The sequence below is a fragment of the Chanodichthys erythropterus genome, chromosome 16 (assembly GCF_024489055.1).
Source record: "Chanodichthys erythropterus isolate Z2021 chromosome 16, ASM2448905v1, whole genome shotgun sequence".
NCBI classification, from domain to species: Eukaryota; Metazoa; Chordata; class Actinopteri; order Cypriniformes; family Xenocyprididae; genus Chanodichthys; species Chanodichthys erythropterus.
Genome location: NC_090236.1, coordinates 27,357,463 through 27,375,689, shown reverse-complemented (window position 1 = coordinate 27,375,689; position 18,227 = coordinate 27,357,463). Strand labels below are relative to the sequence as shown.

At 37.3% G+C, this 18,227-nt stretch overlaps 1 protein-coding gene across 4 annotated transcripts in view; it reads right to left on the bottom strand.

The window, feature by feature from the left end:
- pik3r2 (phosphoinositide-3-kinase, regulatory subunit 2 (beta)) overlaps window positions 1–17,950 on the bottom strand; it is a 44,073-nt gene extending 26,123 nt beyond the window's left edge. For 2 of the 4 annotated variants that reach the window (XM_067363150.1, XM_067363153.1), the window contains exons 1-2: window positions 17,747–17,950; window positions 11,087–11,778 (exon numbers count right to left, since the gene is read on the bottom strand). In XM_067363150.1, coding sequence (XP_067219251.1) covers window positions 11,087–11,405 — 319 coding nt within the window. In that variant the 5' untranslated portion in view covers window positions 11,406–11,778; window positions 17,747–17,950. Of the gene's footprint in view, window positions 1–11,086; window positions 11,779–12,900; window positions 13,032–17,746 lie in introns of those variants that run through there. The other 2 variants (XM_067363152.1, XM_067363151.1) reach the window with 2 other exon arrangements.
- Between the last annotated feature and the right edge of the window lie 277 nt (window positions 17,951–18,227).

The following is an 18,227-nucleotide window of genomic DNA, read 5'->3' as shown; positions in this document are numbered from 1 at the left end:
CCATAAACACTCCTAAACCTTGTGGAAAGCCTTCCCAGATGAGTTGGGCCAACTCCATATTAAACCCCCACAGATTAAGAATGGGATGTCATTAAAGTTCATGTGCCCCAAAACTTTTGGCAATATACTGTATATGCAAAGACTATAGACCACAAAAATGAGACCTGATTCAAATTTCAAACAAACGTATGCAAAGTCTAGAAACACAGAAATTATTCATATTTTATTTTAAGCTTATTTTTAACGTAAGATCGGGCGCGGCCATTTTAAACTTGAATGTGCAAGGCTTTCATTGTCAGGAGTGTTCAGTCTCCAGTTATTGTTTAGCTGGCCAACAACAGTTTATTCTGCTGCTGGATGTTGTAAACTAAACTCTTACTTGTTTCAACTTATTTTAATGTACTTATAAACATACTTGTTTGTAGCACAATTGTGGCCTTATTTATTAAAACAAAGTAGGTTAAATATTTCAAGAAGGTTACCAGCGGGTATGTTTAGGGTTAGGGGTTGGTTAGGACAATCTATCAATGAATTGTATACAATTTAACAACTATATCGTTCCTGAAAAATAGTAATATAAACACAGAATTGATTAGTAAGTGCTATAAAATAGTATAAACTGCAAATACATATATGTATACAAACGGCAGCCTCTAGTATTAAGTGAAGTTACTGTAATCGGAATTTGTGCTCTGCACACCATGAACACACACCCAGAGCAGTGAGCAGCTATATTTTTGCTGTGGCGCCCAGGGAGCAATTGGGGGTTAGGTACCTTGCTTAAGGCTACCTCAGCTGTGGATAATAAGAGTGGAAGAGAGCGCTGTTCATTCACTCCTGCACCTACATTTCCTGCCAGTACTGAGACTCAAATCCATGACGTTTGGGTTACAAATCTGAATCTCTAACCATTAGGCCACAACTGCCCCGAATTGTATCAACAATTGTATCGATTACTTCTTTACACCACTAGGTGGTGACTTAAAATGTATGTCATTGAAAAATAATTCATTCAAATTAATTAAACATTTTAAATAGACTGCAGCAAATACTATTTTGTCAGAACCTCTAGTAAATTACATGTCATTTTGTTTAGGTGTCTCTTGTCTGTTCAGAATCGTGATCTTTATTTGAAACAAAAAATCATGATTCTCATGAATTTATCCATAATGGTACACCACATAACTTTGATTTGAAGGACAAAAGTTTTTCAAATATTACTCAGCAGGATTTTTTCCCCCAAGAAATAATACAAGATTATGCCAAACGAGTGCCTTAAATAATGTAAAAACCAATTGCTAAGTAAAATGTGTCTTAACACCAGCATTTACTCTGGCACTCTTCTTTCTCATTTTTGAATTGTGGTTTGCAAGATTACAGCCTTCTCTACCTACTGTTGTGACTCAGTGTCCCGAGGCCAATGTTTTAAATTTGACTTTGACTTGCCTGTTACCTTTTTTAAATATAGCGCTAAATGTGCAGTCCTTCGTGGAATACTAAAGCTGCCAAAAGCAGCAACCGTCTAGCGGGGAAGGCTGATATAATGAGAAGGCTATTCTATAAAATCTGGGTATTTTTGCACCTCAGACTTCAGACCCAGTGCTGAACTCAATGCAGGCCACGTCTCCCACTTCTCTTCTGTCTTAGGAGAGTGATGACTGTGGGATGTATAATTGCATATGGTTTTTTATATTGTACTTCCTCCCTTGCTTGATCTATTGGTTAAAAAACCCTCTTGCATTTATTCAAAAAACCTTAAACAAAAGCTAATTAAAATTAAGTAGACACAGAATGCATTACAAAATTAAATAGTAAAAAATAATAAAATTGGACAAAGCTAACCTGAAAAAAAAAACAAATAAAAAGAAACGTCTTCATCATACAAAAGATTTTTACTGGTGAAAAAAGCCCTCCGTTTCCTCCTGTCTTATTCCACCCCTTCTGGAGCGAGCTCTGCCTTGGCCCTTTGCGTGAGTGGAGCACAATAAACGATTTAATCAAAAATCCTGAACAAGCAAAACCCCATTGGCCGTGTGCCAGACCCTCCTTTTCAGGCCCACCACAAAGAGGCCAGAGCTTGGCTGCCTTCGCCTCCTGGCAGTGCAAGGCTAAACCACGTCTGATTATTAATTTTGGAGTTCAGACGAAGTGCCATGTCAGCACATTCCACTTTTCCACTGCACGTTAAACATGGAACTTTGCTCGCTTTTCCCTCTTACGGACACGAAGCCTGCCTCTTCCGCCCTAAATCTTTCCTCATCTTGCACAGTTACCTCAACATGGACATGAATCCATGTCCTATCCTTAATCCATATTATATCTTTGCTTTCCAGGGGATGCATTACAGAAACTTCCTAACTTAATTCTTCAAATAAGATTTGAAAAATGTCTATTTCCTAAATGAAATTACCATGGTTACTAAACATATAGGATGAGATTCAAAGTTATTACAACCCCAAGTAATACAACCCCATAAACTGAAAATGATATTTAGTGTTAAGCATATTATTTTAGCAAATGTCTTTACTTACAATACCTTTTCTTTAGGTAAAATTAATGCAATGTAATTTTACACTTCTTCCCCAGATCTATCATGTCTTCTGATGACCATGTTTTTGTTTTTGGGGGGAATCTACAAAATGTCCAGGAGACTGTTTAACTAGGCAAAAATGTCAAAGTAATAAAACTTTCCTTGTCTCATAATTTTAATAAAATTCATGAAAAGTAGCTTAGTTTAACGCATAGCTCTGAAACCCTGTTGTAACTTTGAGGGATGGTTGTACTCACACCTCCTACAACGTCACCAATCGCCCTGACAGGGGTGCTACAGTGGAGAAAAGTACGAAATTCGGTTTTACTAATAAACAAACTTAACGATAGCTGCAAACTCACTGGCACAAATGGTCAAACACGCAGCAGGGGTTTTTGTGCAAAATACAGCTTTTAGGAAAAACAGCTGTGGCCCTGAAGTCATTGTTGGTTTTTGGAGAGAGAACCAACTAATCATTACCCAATTATAGTCGTCTTGGTAGTCTGCATTCTGGCTGGCCTGCAACTGAACGTGCCCTGGGAAAAAACAACTGCAACAACTAATGCTATGATTACAGCAACAGCTTGCTTTATTCAGCTGTCACTTCCTCAAGGCTGCACTGACGAGGCAAAAAAGATGCATTGCACTAATCATAGCTTAAGGTCTTCACTTAAAATTAAAAATACATATTTCACCTAACTTATTTAATTGTGCTCAATCAATCTATCAAGTCGAAGTGAAAAAATCTGTGTTGGCGGAACAAGTCCTACATCCAAAAAACTGTATACACTTGCATAAAATGCACTTGTTGGTATGGAGAATTCAAATGCAGATGTGTGGGAGAGCGAGTGGAGGGAACCAGTTGGTGCTGAAGACTGAAACAAACATTCCAAAAGAATACAGATTCATTTTCACATGTTTCAAGAGGTTATGGTGAGTATTGAGCACTGAAATTATTCTACAAAGATTTGCTTTAGGACCCAGTATAAAATTAAAAAGGCATCACAAGTTCATGCATTCACTGGTTATATGTTCGTTTTTTCACGGTCACCACATAATTATCTGATAGAAGGCAATAGTTTTAATTTCCTCATGTCATATTTGTCTAAAATACTGTTTGATCGACTTCTGGAGATGTAATTTGTGTGATATGTGCGCCAAAAGGCCTCTTTCGGGGCTTATTGCCTTTTAATAGCAAACATGTCAAGCTTGTGATTTTCTTATTTATCCATTCATTTTTTTAATCGCTCGTGTCAGTAAATTTAAGCAGTCCTGAAAAGCTGAATATAGTGGCATGAAAAAGTATGTGAATCTGTGAAAATGACAATTTTTAATAAAATAAGAGGGATAATAAAAAATGCATGTTATTTTTTGTTTAGAACTGTCCTGACTGAGTAAGATATTTTACTTAAAAGATGTTTGCATTTAGTTCTCAAGACAAAACAATAGCTGAATTTATTAAAATAACCCCATTCATAAGTATGTGAACCACTGATTCTCAATACTGTGTGTAGTTACCTGATGATCTACGACTGTTTTTATGTTTTGTGATAGTTGTTCATGAGTCTCTTGTTTGTCCTGAGCTCTGTTCTTCAGAAAATTCCTCCAGGTCCTGCAGATTCATCAGTTTAAGCATTTTTGCATATTTGAACCCTTTCCAGCAGTGACTGTAGGATTTTGAGATCTGTGTTTTCATACTGAGGACAACTGACAGACTCAAACACAACCAGTCACTGATGCTCCAGAAGGAAACATGATGCATTAACAGTCGGGGTGAGAAAACTTTTGAATTCAAATATCAAGGTAAATTGTACTTAATTTTTCTGCCGGGAAACATGCAAGTATCTTCTGTTGGTTCCGAAGGGCAGTACTAAATGAAAAACAATGATATTTAAAAAAAAAAAGAAAAAAAAAAAAGAATCATCCTGTTCAAAAGTTTTCACAGTGAGAAATAAAATTGCTACTACAATTTAAATTATTTAATTGGACCAGCAACACGGTTTGGTAAGCTAAATTTTTCCATTGGCTCAATATATTATATTTGATTGAGCCCATGTTAACAGACTGTTGCCACAATTGATAAAATTCAATTCACAGAAATTCAATTAGGCCATCTAAAAAATTTAGATGTGACCGTCACTAGAAATGAGTTGGAGAGGTCTGACACCTTTTACAGTGTTGGTAGGCCAAACCGCTCAACTAGTTTGCAACTGTTTGTGTGCGTGGTTTGTTTTTTTACTTGACTTGTGCTCTGATGTGTTCATTAACTTAGATTCGGCCATGCTCTACTAATGGAAAATGATGTCTTTGTACTCTGTGAATATGATTATGTAAGACAACTTTCACCCGCATTGCTTTGTACTGTTCAGTAATCTGGGCACCTCATTCATAGCTAACCGAAGGCCTAGCCCATTTCCTTTCAGTGAAGCTCTAAACCTCTCGACATGTTTTAATCTTAATGCAGTGCAAACGGTATTAAGAAACAACACACAAAAGCTGCAACTACAAGAGACAGTCTTAAATAGCTCAAGTTTCTTTTTGTTGAGCATAATCGGCTTCAGGCCTGACAGGATTTCTGCACAGAGTGCAACAGAAAAGGAAGAAAGGGGAATTTTATTTTTTTTTTTTATGTTTTTGAAAGAACCATCTAAGCATCTTAGATTAATGCACTTAAAGTTAATCTTTGAAACATGAATATTAAATGTAATATTTAGCAAATCCCATAATATCTACTTTTCATACTGCACATTATAATGTTGTAATGCCTAAATTTACTTGTAGAATTTAATGACTGACAATCATTTATTAAACCCCAGATGTTTCTGGAATTTTGTCTATCACAATAAATTGCATAATGTGCTGATAAAGCCTGCTGTACAGTCCAAGTAACAATATGCCTAGCATTTGAACACAAGCCAAAGCACCATGGGAAAGATTCTTTAATACAGGCTCAGATCGGAGGCCTTAACTAGCCCTCTACTAATTCTGTGAAAGAAAGTTCAGGGTAAGGAGCCGGGGGAAAATTCAAGGGGCCTTCTCTTTCTGAGAATTGTAGTGAGTGGATAGTTTATAGCTGCCTGGAGACAGTATCAGAAGAGTCTGTGAAACAGGGGAGGAGGAACAGGCGGAGACTGTAGAAATGCCAAGCCATGGTTCACTTCAACAAGCAGTAAAACTGAGGCCAGGAAAAGAAAAGAGAAAAAGAAAGAAAAAAAAGAGAGGGAGAACTTCTGCCACAGGCAGCGAAACAACCAAGTTTGACTTTGTGCAATGTTTCTGTGAGGACAGAGTTGGTGGATTTCAATTAAATCACATGAAATCTCTCTCACACTGAATAAGATGCCCTTAGACATGGGAAAACACCACATAATTATTTTCACATTTTCTGTACAGATGCTTTCTGCCATATTAAAGGGACAGTTTACCCAGAAATGAAAATTTGCTGTTAATTTACTCACCCTCAGGCCATCCAGGTTGGAGGTGTCTTTTTTTCTTCAGTAGCACAGTAAAGAAGATTTTTTTAGCTGAAACCGTAGTCCTTGGTGATTTATTAAATGCAATTCAATGGCTACCGTCACTTTCAGAGTCAAAAAAACATATACAAGCAAAACAAAATTAATACCCATGGCTCCTGACGATACATTGAGGTCTTATGAAGCGAAACGATTGGTCTGTGCAAGAAACTGAACTGAACATCAACTACATATTATTTGACTACAGGCTTAGTCGACCAAAATTTTATTAGTCAGTTAGTCGCATAAAAAAAAAAAAAAAACTTGTCCATGAGGGACAGATCTTTAACAGCGGGTTCTTGTGGTAATTACAGTATGCTTGTATATGAAATCCAAACATTTGCCTATCATAGTAGCAACTTTACTTGGCTGCTCGCTCTAATCTTAACCTAGATAAATGTGCACTATTATCAGGCGCATATCCAAGTGTTTGTGCGGAAAGTGGAAGCTAAAGTATAGCATGCTTACAGCATGACATGATGGAGGCGCCGGCGTGATCACTTGCATTTTTTCCTGATAACAGTGGAAACAACTTTAACTCTGCCATTTTAGGTCATGCAGATAAGAGTACATCATTCAAAACTGTAAAACTTTTGTGTAAAATCACAATAACAAAAAAAAGCTAGGCCTTTGTAAAATAAAGAAATCAAACAGCATGAACTTTCTGCTGTCTCTGTCTCGCTCACAAAACGCGAATAGGCTACTTATAGGTTAAATACATCAATAGAAAGCTTGGAGTGTGTACTTTTAAATGAACCAATTCAAATCGAAAAGAAATACTCTCTGCTAAAGTAATCTGTATAAAAGGTTAATTTCTCTCTAATGGCACGTCCACTATACTGCGGAGAAGGTGAGCCAGTGGCGTCATCAGAAAACACTATTTTTTTAATAAATAATTAAAATGATTTTTTCCCCTCACCTTCATAATCATTACTTTTGCCGGTGCTTTGCGGCACGCTTTATGTGTGTGCTTGAGTGCGGAATAAGGCTATTATGCCTATATATATTAAAGGCTCATAATGGTTTAGAACTGTACTCAGTATATATTTACGCCCATTGTCCTCACTCTCTGTTGAAAACAAACACAGCATCAGCTCACGTGCAAGTTTGCTCTCACGCATACGTCATTATGTTCAGATGTTCAGAAGTAAAAATGTTGTAAAAAAAATGTAAATAATAAAATAATAATAAAAATAATAATAATAAATTCACCAAGGACTACGGTTTCTGCTAAAAATATTCTTTACTGTTCTACTGAAGAAGAAAAAAAGACAATTACATCTTGGATGGCCTGGGTGAACTATTCCTTTAACATGTTAGCAAGCACATACAGCATTCTGTCAATCACTCCAGCTGGAGAAAAACTGATACAAATCAAGTAGTAGATCCAAGCCTTGAGCTGTAGGTATAAATGGTCAGTCAATGTGTCTGGATCTAGATATACAAGGGTCTTTGATGCACAGAAAGTCAAGATAAGTAGGGCTGGGTTGACAATACTGATTAATCAATTTTAATCAATCTTCATTTTGATGAACATATTGATTCTTAAATCCCAAGAACAAATCTTTTACTCTATGCTGTTTTCAGTTGATGTGTGAACAAAAAAAAAGCATTATTTGTAACACATCTTTCACATCTTATAAATAGTAGTATATAACATTGTTCATTATGCTAATTCAATCTAATATCCAACCTGCATAAAATAATTTAAAAGGAGAACTTTTTTTTAAAAGATGTAATATAAGTCTAAGGTGTCTGTGAAGTTTCAGCTCAAAATACCCCATACATTTTTTTTAATTCATTTTTTTAACTGCCTATTTTGGGGCATAATTATAAATGAGCCGATTCAGGGCTGCTGGCCCTTTAATTGCTCGTGCTCTCCGCCCACGGAGCTCGCGCTTGCCTTAAACAACATACAAAAAGTTCAAAAAGCTAATATAACCCTCAAAATGGATCTTTACAAAGTGTTCGTCATGCAGCATGTCTAATCGCGTAAGTACTGTGTTTATTTGAATGTTTACATTTGATTATGAATGAGTTTGGTAGTGCTTGATAGTCAAGGGCACCTTTAACCATTAATCATGATTTCTGTGGAAGATTTCAACATTCATGTTGATGTACTGTTGGTATCAATTTGCTATTGAGACAGTTTTCGTTCATAACATTTTGGCTATAAGGATTTACACAATATAAAAATATAAATAGAAAATAGAAAAATAGTTACATTATGCAAGTAGTTTAAGATTTAACTAAAATGAAGTTTTACTGAATATTTATTGAAAATACCCCCCCCCCCAAAAAAAAATAAATAAATAAATAAATGTAATATTTTATAAATAAGCTTAATATTCATTACATAAAAATACATAGATCATAGATTATTGTTTCTCAAAAAAATAATTATTAATAAAACCTTTAAAAGCATATCTTATTAACTTGGTATTTTGTTTTTTTTATTGCCATACCAGCATCTATGGCTATTTCCATGGCATGATCAACAAATAGTGGTAAAATACTTAGTAAAAATCAACAACTGACAAACAACTCACATCATAACAAACATAAGATTTTTCATTTTTAATATTTGATGCATTTTTTTAGGATCATTCCTGGTGAAACTTTTCAAAACATCCAAGAATGTCAAAATAGTGGACTTAAAAATGTAATTTGCTTTATTAATCTGACATGACATGTTTTAGTTTCTTAATAGAGCATTATTTGTATATTCCTCTTTGTTTAATGCTACATTTTCATGCAAATCCATTTTAAGCAGCAGGCAAATGTCTCAGGCATAAATTCTCTTCTTCTACATAAAAAGAAAAACAACCAAATACGTAAGTTAGTCGATTTAAAGCTGCAGTCCGTAAGTTTTGCCTCTTTGTCACCATCTCCATTTGAAACCTGCAACTGCAGTTATTTGCGGAATCATCTTTAAGTGGTTTGTGCATTGGCCCGGCTCCTCGGCGTGGATGAATCTAATGTTTGCTGTTAGTCACCATACCGGTGTGGATACTGTACTTTGGAATCACAGATTCTATGTCTTGGAAGTATAACCAAAATAAGAATTTTCACAGGAAAATGTCATCTGAACAAGTAAAATGTCTGCCACTTTTGTTCTGACCAACTGAGAAAAAAAGCATTAGGCCTACAATAAATCGCACTGTCAATGGTGATTAAATCTAATGATCGCTTAGCTCAGATCATGTCAAACCGTGAAAATTATTATTGTTATAATAATAGTCTGAAGTCTTTTGCTGCCGTGAGAGAAGGCTATAAATGATCCGCTACCAGCAGCATCCTCACATGCTATATGGCCTACTAGCTAAGACTCCTTTCTGTTTACAGACATGACATAATGGCGCAAAGTTGAACGACTGCATGCTCAAATTTCAAGTGGAAACCCACCAGTACCGATTTTATTATAAAACATTATTATAAACTTGCCGTTGTGAATCGGACTAAGGTAAGGAGAGAGTTTTGAACACTGGCTGGTTATGTACTTGCTCAAAAATTGAATTTGGATCATTTTTAACCAAAAAAAGTTACAGACTGCAGCTTTAAGCTAGTAGCAACTTACTGTTTTCAGCAAGGAGGCTCTAAAGCAACACTAGTAGAGTACCCAAAAGTTTTAACCAATGAATATCTATAACCTGTCAAGTCGTTTAAAATTCTTTTACAGATTTCTAGCCAATAATAATAATAATAATAACAACATGGAATCTGGGCCTGCAGAACTCCATAGAAAGTTCTGCAGAGTTCCACAGAATGGAAATGCCCACCATTCACAATTCTACACATCCCTTGCCTCTTACATTTTTAAATACTCAGAATTTTAAACACAGAATTCCTCAGATTTGCTTTCAAACCGTGAGAAGGTCTGGATATTACTCAGAAGAAGCAGCTAAAATGGTGCATATCTGGTCCTGACGTCTTGTAATCCAACACTTCAAATAACACTTCTCATACTTTCTCTTTTTAATCAGTGTGCATCACAGATTAAATATGACAACTTCTTTTTAGTGTGCACTGAAGACTTTTAACAGCCCAAAAAAGGGACACAAAGGAGACATTGAAGCAAAAAAATCACCTGATGGAGTGGGAATGTGCAGATGAAGCTGAAAGCCCTACCTGATACATATAGCTCTCCAGATTGGCCTGGTGAACTGCCAGGCCTCCAAACATACTATAATTTACTGCTTCCTGAGGGCATAAAGGGAGGAGGAGAGAGGGCTCGGGGAAAGTGCCAGAGAAATATAGGAGCAAAGACAGTTTGTGCAAACAGACACTAGAATTTTCTGTATTAATCACTGTTTATTGCCGATGTGTGAACAGCTTGTAACGAAACTTACAAAATAAGACCTTCTCTAACTTCCTAAGTTATCTATGAAAGCCTGATATTTATGTGAAGGACTTGAGACGTTTTTGCCGGGAAACTCAAAAGAATGCGACATTTAAACACGCTCCGTAAAGCCTCTCTTCAGTTCATGACACTTGAAATGAATGCTTATACAATGTTCAGGTCAGGATAATGGTGAAAGAGCCATTCTGTAGTACTGTAATGTCAATGTGGTAGGCAAATTAAATTCCAACTATAGTCTCACATAGCCAGATCTATATAGACTATAGTCTCAAATATAATTTATAATCAACTCTCATAAGTGTAATCTTAATTACCTCATCTGTCAACATAATTGCCACCCGTGTCGCTAACTCAAGGGTTTTTGAAATCTACATATAGCCCTTTAAAGAGGTAGATGATCGTGCTAGATGACAAAAAAAGAGCAAATTCTCTGATGATTCAACGCCCAACTAATTTCATTGTAAAAGACGCCAGCTGTCCAAAGCAAAATCCCCATTTTCCTTCAATAAAAATGGGGAAAAACCCAGCAAATGAGATCTGAGGTTTGACTTAAGCAGTCAGTTCCCAAATAATCATAATTAATAATCAGTCAGTTCCCAAAACAAAACAGGTTTTAACAGGTCTTTAGCACACATTAAGCAGGTTAGTCATTGGTCAACATTTTAAAAAAGCAGCCAGTCTTACCCTGCAAGGTTGGCTCAGGTCTGGGAACAGCAGGAAGCGGTCTCTGAGAACGAGGCTGGCAGGACGGCATTGACATTTTCACAGGTCCCACATACTGCACGTATGTCCCTGGAAAGTCTCCCCTCTGTTTGGTTCGCTCGTTAAACCCTAAGATCCAGCCGATGCATTCCGGGTGCTGCTCATCTCCCTCTTTGAAGCCCAGTGATAGCAGAGACGCTTTGTCGACCGTCAGGATATCACCGGGCTCAAGGTCAATGTCATCCTCCCAGTCCTTACAGTAGGCATACAGAGATCTGTACTGGAAGCCATCGGCAGCCATTTTCAGAGTATGAAATGACAATCACCCCTGGCGGAAGAGTGTCGGACTGAGGATGAAACTTTGCGAAGGTGCGAACGATGTCGTACCGTGGGCCGTTTCGTTGAAAGCTAAGCACTACTGACCGGAGCTCATAAGCGGGCATGCGCGGTAGGAACGGCTTAAACCTGGCCGGTGTTGGCCGAACAGGCCACTTTCCTCAACTTGAACCCACGGTTCAACCAAATGATGGAACAGAGGGAATGCAGCATGCTCATTCAGGCACTGGAAAAGAAATAAAGAAAGAAGTTCTTTCGCCAAATCAGCTGGTGTCGTCTTATGGCAGGTTGCTCAACATTCCCTCTCAAGATGTGATCCTCCCAGTGTAACTTGATGACTGCAAGAAAAAAGACAAGTATATTAAGAACAAAATACTCACACAGAGGCTTTCTAAGAGAAAAATAACAAAACACAACTTAATTGGTGCGTTAACATGCAGTTATAACGAGCTACTGCAGGCTTTTGCATAGCCCAGCTACAGCCTTCATCTCGGTCCAAGTATACGGTAGTGGCCAAAAGTGATGTCCGGCCTAGGAAAATTTACATCTTCACAGATTAACAGATTATGTTGTAGTCAATGTATGTTTTTTTTCTGTGAGCTTTTTGTTTTTCTTTCTATGCATTTTAAAAATATTTAAAATATTTTATTGCATAGTAAAACTGTAATTTTCAACCAAATAATTTTGTCAAATACCTTAACCAAGTTAAGCATTTTTGTTCTTCCATCATATTTAAAATATTTAAAAAATTAGACCATTTTCCTCATATTTTGATGATTTAATCAAACTGGTAGGGTCATTAGGAATAAATATCCTCTCCGGACATCACTTTTGACAGAATGCGTAATGAACTAGTTGGACTAAAGCGTTTACATTTTGTTGTAACAACTGACTGTAATCAAACAGTATAAAACCATGTTGCACCTCATACATTCATCATACGATGGACACAGTAAGCCATTCTGTAAGACCAGGTGAATTTTTAAACACCATAATCTAAAAGCAAACTAAATCGAAAAACAAGTGACTCTACTTTCCTTGGAAAAAAAAATGAAAGCTAGAAATATCAGCACCCTTAATTTCACAGCACATCATTTAACAAAATATTTTAATTTCAGCACATTATCAAAAAGATAACTGTCTAAAATTCGTCACGTTGAGGGGTGTTGTGGAAATAGAGTGGCGTAACTCAAGTTTCAAATTCATCCAATATGAAATCCATACTTGTCTAAGAATCTAAGTACATACATGATTTTGTTTAAGCTTTGTTGTAATATGCATCACTTATTTAACAGAACAGCAAAACGTATAATTTTTTCATGCGCATGCGCACCTTTGAACCAGGGGCTTATGCTCATATACCAAGAAAGAGGCACATTAAAGGTTTGCCGAACCAGTGGAAGGATGCAATCGAAAAAACAATGTCAAAGTGTTCGCAGGCATCACAGGGCAACACTCACCCCGCTTTGACCAGGCGCACTAAGGTCTCAGTCCGACATCCTCTGTGTAGAGAAGAGAGGTGCAAGCGCAGACACGTGGCACTGACATACCCAACCACAGCCCGCAATCCTCACACCACCGAAACACCCCCTCCGAAAACACGTCATCCCCCTTTCCGCCTTTTCATCATTATAACTAAAGTACTTTGTGTAATGCTACCGCTGCCGAAGGACAGAATTCATTCAGAAAAAGAGATAAAGTCCATTCTGAGTCCGAGTTCTGAAACTAAAAGTCCTGCTGAGAGAAATCTTCATCTTTACAGTCAAGCACTCGGCTTAAAATGCAAGACGGCTGACTGATTCGTACGCATCCTTCCCTCCCCTCTATTCAGACAGAGAAGAGCAGTTTGCAAAACACTGTGACCAAGGCAGGGCACAAAATAATTAATGAATTGAGCCAGGAAACTCACTGTTGCTACAGAAGGGAAAAGGTAATCCTGGATTCCTATTGGGCAGCATATGGCCATGTGCTCAAGAATCACCAGAGAAGCTGGGGCAAATCAAGCAAATGTTCTAATATTAGAAAATGTATCTAGGCAGTGATCAAACCCAAAAACCCTTAAACTGTACTGCTTTTCTGCAGTGGATAACTTTTTTGTCATTAATAGGAATATGTTTAAGCCTGTAAGACAAGCTTGTGAGTAATTTGAATGAGAGACAAGCAATGCAAAATCAACAACAACAACAAAAAAAAAAAGTTGAATGACGGTTGTCTAATCAGGACTATGAAAGTTATTAGGATCTTTTAAAACACAAGGAAAACGCAGAGGACTGGATTCTGTTTGGATTTCAAATGAGAAAACAGGATCAGGATTCTCTATCGTGCTATGCATGTCTTCAGCCTCAGGCTACCGAGGTAGGAGTTTAATCTATCCATGGGACGTGTGTGAGATATAGAAATTAGGACAGTCACAGTATTTTGCAAATGTATGTCTTGAAGGATTGCCTGGATATGGAAAGCTTATGCAATATTTTTTCCTTTCGTTTTATTTGCCGAAGTACCTTGACTAATGCCCATGAGTCTGGTGACAGAGAGTGTTCCCCAAACAATATGTCCTTTTTAAAGCTTGGAGTGAACAGGACTGAAAGAACGGCATGCAGAACATACCCTCTGGATATTTAACATGCAATGGGTCAAATAAGGACAATGCTGCTAATTAAAGTTGAAGCGTGTCTTTATTTTACAATACTTTCTCAAGTCAATGTACAGTCAACTCTGTAAAAGTGTAAACACTGTGGTGCTTTCAAACATTGCTCTGTTTGTGTGAGCAACCTGACTAGCCCGACGCAGTAACATTGGCTCAACCAGTTGTGTAAGTTTACACACTCGTCCCATTAATGGCGGATTGCTACCTCACATTTCTTATTGTTAAATTGACATTAACTATTAACATGTTTGCACCTATAATTTTAATTTTAAGGATATATACAAGTTATTTAGCGGAATAACCTTAAGTTGCGATGAAACACAAATCTTTCCTTCATAATGTGACCTATTATTTAACGGATTATTGAAAAAGGAAAAAAATGTAGGGCTGGGCTTGGTTCTATCTATGTGGGTGTTGCACTCAAAAATGAATGCGAGCTAAAGCCCCGTTCACACCGCCAGCGACACGCAGCGACAAAGCGACAGGATCCCATTCATTTCAATGGAGCGCTGGCGACTTCCGGTGACACGAGCGACAGTGACCATTGGTGACAGAATGTAGGCGTGTCAAGTAGTGTTGTCAAAAGTGCTTTCAAATGCTCCCACGTGATGATCATTGTAGCCAATCACAGGCATATCCGATGAGCGCGTCAACACAATGGCCAATCAGAGATGTTTATGAATCCGCTCAACAGCGCTCAAAGCATCACGTTTTTAAAATTTCAGTACCGATAGGTACCGAAGTCGGTACTTTTGACAACACTAGTGTCAAGCGACGGGAGACAAGCGAAAAAAGGTTCAGATATTTAAACTTTACGCAAATCAGGAGCGAATTTCACGAGCGACAACCAACAGGAATGAAGGCTCTGTGGAGCTCACGTCACCGTTCTCAAGTGGGACAGGAATAGTTCCGGAGCGATTTCACTGTTTTATATGATTTGGTTGCACATACATGGATATAATAAAACAATGTGTGGGAAAGAAAATGTCGGCAGTAGGGCTGCACGAATAATCGCATGTGATTGTCACGCGCATTTCGTCAGTAAAGCCGGTTTCCTGATTACCGCTAAATCGCCATCACCTGCTTTCAAATGGAGCGGCATTTAATGGACAGAGCCGTAGTTCACTGAAAAGCCACGCAATATCGCGTTCATTATCGAAGGCGATTCATCTGCGATATGAACGTGATATTGCGTGGCTTGTCAGTGATCTATGGTTCTGTCTATTAAATGCCGCTTCATTTGCAGGTGATGGCGATTTAGCGGTAATCAGGGAACCGGCTTTACTGTCATTTGAGGCTGGACAGAATTTATGCAGACTAAATAAGTAGAGAAGTCTGTTATTTTCACCAAGAGATCAAGTTGTGACTTTCTGATTAAACATTAACCCCTTAGCATTCCACTGTGCCACCCAAATACCATTCAAAAAGAGATCTTAAGAATGCTAAGGGGTTAAATTTTTTTTAAAAAATGCAATATTTACATGGATGAATCATTCACAATAAGGTGCAGTCACATTAGCGAAATTTAGGCGAAATTTTGCAGGCAAAAACGGGTCCATTGTCCATTATCAATAGTGTAGCAATGCATGAAGCGTCACTTACTCACTTGCTACCTATGCAACTTTAAATTGGTAACGCAGCGAATTTGCGTGTTCAAATGTTTACAAATGTGAATCTGATTTAAAGCTGCAGTCCACAATTTTTGGCCCTCTAGCGGTTAATAAACAGAACTGCACGTGTCTTGCGGAAGAACATTGTAGCCGGAGCTATTCTCCGTGTATGTTTCATAGACTGTTAAAAAAATGGTATGTCTATGGCGAGTCACGCAGATACTGTGATACTCTGTGGCGGGTCTTACCAGTCCGGTCTGAAATAGTCAGAATATAAACTTATTATAAGTGTACCATAATGATTCAGGGTAAGACAAAAACACGGTTTGGAAAATGGATTCATGTTGTACATTTTCATTATATAATGTTTGTAAATTTTGAACACAAAAAAAGTTACGGATAGCAGCTTTAAAAAGTTTAGCCTCGCATTAAATTCCAGATTGTGTGTACTCCATTTTGGTGGACTGCATTTTGGCGCAGAATTTCACCAAATTAAGGTAAATATGAGCTCACTTTAGATCTATAACACACATTTACAGATGTGAATTTTAATTTCATGCTGACTTTAAAGAAAAATTTACCAGTTAGTTTAGTATATTTCTTCACAAAAAAAAAAAAAAGGCTGTCAAACGATTAATCGCATACAAAATAAAAGTTTGAGTTTGCCTAATATATGTGGGTGTACTGTGTGTAATTATGTATATATAAATACAAACACATTAATGTATATATTTGAGAAATATTTACAAGTATATGTATTTATTTATATTTTTATATAATTTATATTATATATAAATAAATTTTTTGTACATAAATAACATATTTCTCTTAAATATATACATTAATTTGTGTGTATTTATATATACTTATTATTTACAAACATTACTCACACATATATTATGCAAACTCAAACTTTTATTTTGTATGCGATTAATCGCGATTATGATCCCAGCTGTAAGCCGTGACACAAAGTAGGATCTCAGTTGTCGTCTTACATCATCAATCTATGATACATTCGGTGACTGTGAGCTGCATTAAAATGGTGGCTAGCAAAGAAAATGAACACTAGATCATGTCTTAATAAAAATAAAAATGTAAAGATGTAAAAATAAAAATGATGACGTGTGTGGAGTTTGTTGTCGCACTAATTGCGTCATCAGGTACTGTGCTCTTATTGGTTTGTGATTTTTCGTAGGAGAAGCCACACTAAAGGACTGTACCCCAAAACTTATCTTTAAATTTGATTACAATGGTCATTAATCAGCTGCCAGCGAAAATGTCAAACTAGCGATTAAAGGCTACAGGTTTTAGCATATGAATATTTAGGATTCGCAAAATGTGTCTCAGTGACCAAATCGTACATTGTTACGCGACGCACAGACTCAAAGCCAGAACGGAGCGGAGCGGCAGAGGTTTACTCCTCCGGCTCCAGCTCCACTCCGGGTTTTCATTCCTTCCTCTAGGCACAATCCTGAGAGAAACTCGAAAAATCCCCGTGGTGTTGTTATACAAAAAATAAAAACACACTAACAAATAATATCTAGAACTAACTGCGGTATAATGTGGAATAGAGGCGTCGAATATAAGCAGTGTCTATATAAAAAAGGACGCTCTAAATTCAGAACCGTCTAAATTTGATATAAAAGTTCAGTTTGTGGCATAACGTTAAATACTTAAACTGCTCGAGCACTATGAAGGCTCAGTCATTGTCACGCGCTGAAGCTCTTGCAGGCTGTTAATGTTAACTGTGTATCTGCTGAATTGATCAGACAAGGCGAACATGCTTTTGCATCATGCAAACGCATATCCGTTTGCACATTTCTGTCGCCCTCTAAATCCGAGATTTTTGCAAACGGCTTTTCCGAAAATTTGCAAAGAAATAAAACGTTGGCTTGTAACGTTAGTTAAAAGCAGACAAGTCCACATATTATGATGTAGCAGCACACTTCGTGTCTTTTTCCACCATTTTCCCACATTTGGAGACCTCTAGTTAGCCATCCAGTTAAGTAGACTACAGTAAAGCAATGTGCAAAACTTGTGAAAACTTACCCGTGGCAAGTCGTTGCAAAGGCTTTGACGGTTTTCTTTCGCGCGTGCGAATTATATGTGCGATCTTAACACTCGGCTGGACTTACTTTTTAACTTCCATCCAATCCCTCAGCAGAGTACAGAATTGATATCGGTTTCCTTCTCATAACGCACGAATCTTTTCAACTTGCCGAACTGCCATTTTCCAGCACAGCACGAAGCGGGCAGGACTGCGTGAGAACTAATGAAAGCCCCACGGAAAATAGCGGAATTAGCCGAAAACGTCCGAAAGAGTAAATCTCGGTTAACACATCAAGCGTTCCTCATTCATGCGCTCCCTATTGCGCCATCCTGCTGTGGTAGAGCAAATTAGTGTAAAAACTCGTTCATAAAAAATGTAGATCTACCAGTAATAAAAAAAAAAAAAGTTACCATCTCAAATTACGCTATTCTGCGAAATAGATTTTGTTATCGTTTAGTAGAGTGATGAGACATTTTCAAA